This window comes from Helobdella robusta, assembly GCF_000326865.2.
Source record: "Helobdella robusta unplaced genomic scaffold HELROscaffold_1, whole genome shotgun sequence".
In the NCBI taxonomy this organism is placed as follows: domain Eukaryota; kingdom Metazoa; phylum Annelida; class Clitellata; order Rhynchobdellida; family Glossiphoniidae; genus Helobdella; species Helobdella robusta.
Genome location: NW_008703570.1, coordinates 3,767,701 through 3,772,963, shown reverse-complemented (window position 1 = coordinate 3,772,963; position 5,263 = coordinate 3,767,701). Strand labels below are relative to the sequence as shown.

At 28.1% G+C, this 5,263-nt stretch overlaps 1 protein-coding gene across 1 annotated transcript; it reads right to left on the bottom strand.

Moving 5' to 3' along the window:
• Positions 1-270: 270 nt before the first annotated feature.
• Positions 271-1,845, bottom strand: HELRODRAFT_158746 (hypothetical protein; the record flags this gene model as incomplete). The annotated part of the gene is made up of 3 exons (XM_009010738.1): positions 271-377; positions 543-668; positions 1,767-1,845. The coding sequence occupies 3 exons, from the start codon at positions 1,843-1,845 to the stop codon at positions 271-273; spliced, it is 312 nt and encodes a 103-aa protein (XP_009008986.1).
• Between the last annotated feature and the right edge of the window lie 3,418 nt (positions 1,846-5,263).

Here is a 5,263-nt window from a genome sequence, read left to right as displayed (position 1 = left end):
ATATTTTCCCCAAAAAATAATGTTTAGAAATTGTTTGTTATGAGAAATAAGATGTCATGTCATAAAATGTCATAAGAAATGAAGAGTTGCTTGCCAACGTAAAATCAATCCAGAAAGTTGATCCTAAGGTAACTGCACGTTTGGAGATTTCATTGTTATGAAGATGTTGTATGCAGTTGTTAACAATTTCAAAAAATTAAATTAACGTCAAGTCGCAGTTTAATGATTGGCAGATTATGAAACTACATGAATCCACCACATTTCAGCGATCTAAAGTAATATTTTGCAAACTATAAATGTCAAAAACTTTTGGTAAAAATACAAAGGAAGTATTAAAATTTGGAGTTTCAACTTCTCCATCAATAACTTGCGATCCCCTGTGCGATCAGAATAAAATTTCTGATATTACAAAATTTATTCAACATTCCAGCCAAGTTTTAAAAAGTAATAAAATGAGAACACCAAATATTTGCTAAAATTTTTATTTTTAATTAATATTATTAAAATGTACCAATGTACATTAATGGTAAAGTTTAACATACCTTGACAAAGTTTATTCGCAGGATCGTAGACGGAATTAGTTTCAATTTCACTGCCAGTCCTGCACTTGGAAAGATCGCATTTACCAGCTCCATTCAAGTTGCACGACAAACAGTTATCTCCACATGCTGCACAAACGGATGCATCAAATTATAAATTACTTCGACTCGTAACTAATTAAATAAAAAACAATAAATATTGTCATTCGATTGATTTAACTTCCACTATAATTTTATTAGAGACATTACGCCTTTCCTTTCTTGATTATTATAGTAAATAGAGCGAATTTTTGTTCATTCAATAAAATTGAATTAATACATTGTTTATTTTGACACACACACACACACACACACACACACACACACACACACACACACACACACACACATATATATATATATATATATATATATATATATATATATATATATATATATATATATATATATATCTATATATATATATATTATTTGAATTTTTTTGCACAATCAGGATAAATTATATTTGAATTTTTTTGCACAATCAGGATAAATTATATATATCTATATTTATATTATATATATTTATATATATATGTATATATAACACATGAATGATTAATTTTAATTCTAAGTAAGTTACAATCCAAATCGCTGTAAAAACAAAGACACAAAGACGGAGCAACACTATATAACTACACTGATGATGGCAGTTGATGCCGAAAAGAGCTTTTCTGTAGTAATAACGTTATTAATAATGTTTTGTCAAAAATGTCAAATATTAAAAGTTTTTTATTTAATCTTAATAAATTTTATCAAAATGATAAAAGTCTCGTTAGAAAAAATGAGAAACTCAATTACAAATTGAATAATGCCGAAAAAGCAGTGATCTTTATAAATAATTGTATATATATATATATATAATATATATGTATATATATATATATATATATATATATATATATATATATATATATAATATATATATATATATATATATATATATATATATATATATAAGGAAATTAGAATGGAAAATTTGGTGCACATATTATCTAAATTCAAATTAAAAATTTCGAACGTCAATTTCCTTTTAATTCAATTTAATTGACTTAATTTTGCTTAATTTAAAAATTGTAATGTATCACATAAACATTTATGGTTCATTAGAGTGCACAGTCAGCATAGTTAAATATAATCACACAATTTTTATGCGTGCAAAAATAAAAAAGTGAAAAGAGTGCCAACCGGTGCAGGTATATCCGATTCTATCGAGGACGTAGCCTTCATTACAGACATCACACTGGCCAGCAGCAGAATGACACATATTTTTTGCACAATTAAGACCAGAAGCTGCTCGGAATAATATGACATAGCCATAATGTATAAATAATTTATATGTTTATTGATATTTTATATCTTTGCAATATTAAAAAATAATATATGTAAATTACGTTTTGTACTTTAAATTAATTAAATCCTTTTACAAATGACATTTTTATATTGATATCGTGTGAAGCTCCCCGCTTTAAGTATGACACGTTTGTGCCACAGATACAGAAGCTGTCAGATCAGTTGTTATCGCAGCGAATACATGTGTAGGTTCATGAAAATTCTAACTAATTCAACGAATTTTTATTTTGCTATATAGGTACATTTACATTTTTGAGTGCTTCAACCAATTTGCTCCTAAATCTTTTATACATCAAAAAATGCAATAATACTTCATTTTATAATTGCCATATACAGTGTTAAGCTTAAACTCATTTTGAATAACTTGCACTAACACCAGAAAAGCTGTGTGAAATTATTTTTTGAACGGTATAGCGCAAATTCTTGTTCAAAAATAACTAAATATTTTCAATTATTTTATTTCCATCTGCAAACACAGTAACGCGTTAAAAGTTTAATTTGTTGTCTTCTTAGTTATTCATTATACTTCAATAACTATGATATTATATTTACCAAGTTTACATCGTTCGATTTTCGTAAAAATGCTTAATTATTATCAAACATCGAACTTACTTTAAATGTTTAATGTTTTCTTTCGTAGTGGCACCGTGGCATATACAAGCATTATTCTTATTTGGTCTCCAAAATAAGTTGCAATTGATTTGGTTTTGAATAAATAAATAAAACCCGAAACCAAAATATTTTTGAACATCGTAAATATTAGTACCAAATGTGCACAAATAATACACTATAAAATTATCTACTAAATGGTATTATTTATTCACCCAAACTTAATTATTCTTTAATTCAATTCTTTCTTTTTTTTTACCTGCCAAGCACACTTATAAGCTGTTACATTTTTGAGTTAGATGGTCGAATTTAACACACTTATACGGTATTATTCTTCAAACTAATTTTAAAGCACTTGCACTAACTGCATCCAAATGAGTTGTACAAAAAAATGACAAACAAAAATGTGACTCACCTATTGAATGAATGAATGTTTTGTTTATTTATTTGTTCATTTTTTGCTGGTATTTCTTTTGGTAAAGTCGAGCGATTGCTATTATTTTCGTAAACAAAAATTCAGCGAAAAATATTCTTTTGAATAGTATATTTCCAGTTTTCATTGCAAGACCATATTAATTTGTAATTCAATTTCTTTTAATAATATTTATTATTTGCTATACACCGTGTTGCAATAAAGTTAATTTTGATACACTTAACATAACACACACGATAAAATAAACGTGCTACAATATACTTCGAATTTACTGAATAGGTTTAATTCATTTTGCATTTTAGAAAGTATTAATGAAAGCCATGCTGTGCGAAACCTCAAAACCTATATTATTTAACGAGCTGGAATGAAATGATAGCTTCTATAGCTCTTGTTTTTATTCATAGGCTCGCACACACACACACACACACACTCGCGAGCCCGCACACACACATACATACATATGAAATAACGGCGCGAACTTCGCGTTCCTCTGTCCCCAATTAAAAAAAATTAGATTAAATTTTTAAATATTTGTTCGGAGTTTTAAACAAGATCTCGTAGCAATCAATGTTATACACGAATGTATGATATGAACGTTACTTGTCTATTAATTTTCTATATCTATGGTCTCATCCGATTTTATATAGCCCAAGTATCAATATTTGATGTTCGTATTATCATTGTAAAAAAATTTAGATTCACACCATGTGATCATACCACTTTTTTAATCGATAGTTTTTAATTAAAGTTTTATAATAGGTTAAGACGGTTGTACCGATTAAGATCAAATTTGTTGTCGATTTGAAAAATGTTGATAACGAATAAATGTTTTTATCTTTATAATACAACGACAAAACACAAAAATGGCAAATATCTGAAAATTGACAAATATATTTGTACAAACAAAAACTCAAAAACTAACTATAGGAACAGCCGCCGATAGAAGTACATGTCGAGCAGCCTGGTGCACATTCTGTAATTAAAAATTAATTTTACAATATAAACATCACTTCAATCACTGGTGCTGTTTCATGCTAATTTTTGAAATAGCTGTAAACATACTGACAAGGTAAAAAGTATATGTCAAACAGTGTTAATGCTGGTGTTCAAAAAACTTACCAATAAAAATACAGCTTGAACTAGGTTTGTTCTCTAAACTATATATGTCATGAAAAGTAAAAATTCACTGCATCCTCTTTTAGAGGCGTGATAAAAACTGTTGGTGGTAGATATTGTGTCGACTTATCTTGCATCTTTTATAGTTTTAAACCACTGTCGTGTTTCATTACATATTTACAAAACTAATTGGCACGTTTTCCAGTAGTTCAATTGAGTTGGTATTCTAAAACAGCGCATGTTACATTCAGGCCAATCATTTACTCCCTTTTAAAAATAAAAATTTTCAATTCACCAATTGATAATCGCTCCATCTCAATTACTCAATTTTTTTTTCATTCTCAAAAAACTTACGTAAAAACATTTGATTATCCATGTTTAAACCACCCATTCATCAAACCTCATTTACGGGATCAATTCACCTTTTGCTTAATTGTTACGAATCATGAGTGTTTATATGGTGATTTTTTCTAATACAATCACGTGTTGACTGCACACTCCAAAAATTAAATACAAACAACTGCTTGTAGCCCAATAATTTGAACTTCGAGTATTATTTCATTCTTGTGTAGTAAACAAGTAGAAAATATGACTAACTACAGAAAGCAATGATCCAAAAGAATATTCTTGTTCTCTTATACGCAAAAAAGTGAACATAAATTTTGGGAAACAAATTGTATGAATTTAATTGATTATAGAATTATTCAAAATTGAAGACAGGTTCACGAAGCTTTGCTGCGTCGGACCCGCTGTTTGAAACAGACAGTACTTTGGAGGCCAGGAATGAATGAATGAATAAATATTTTCTTATTGAATTATTGTTGATAAAGAGTTTGATGAAATTATAACAAAACAGATAATTTTTTTTATTTGTTTTTAAGCTCCTATTCAATAAAACTTTTTAAGAGCGCTTGTGAGAACTGCTATGCACTATATAAATTCTATAAACACATTTTTATGGTGCAGTTTTGAAAAATCACAGTACAGTAAAATTTGATCATATCGTCTGAAATGAATTAAGATGAAACAAACTTTGACAGGTATTGTCACTTGCCAGAAAGTAGCCAGATGAACATGAACTCGGATCGCACAAATTGGCATCGTTGGTAGAACACTTATTGCAATTTGGCGCACAAGCTGTGGGAAATGTGATAGATATAAATTAATCAGAATT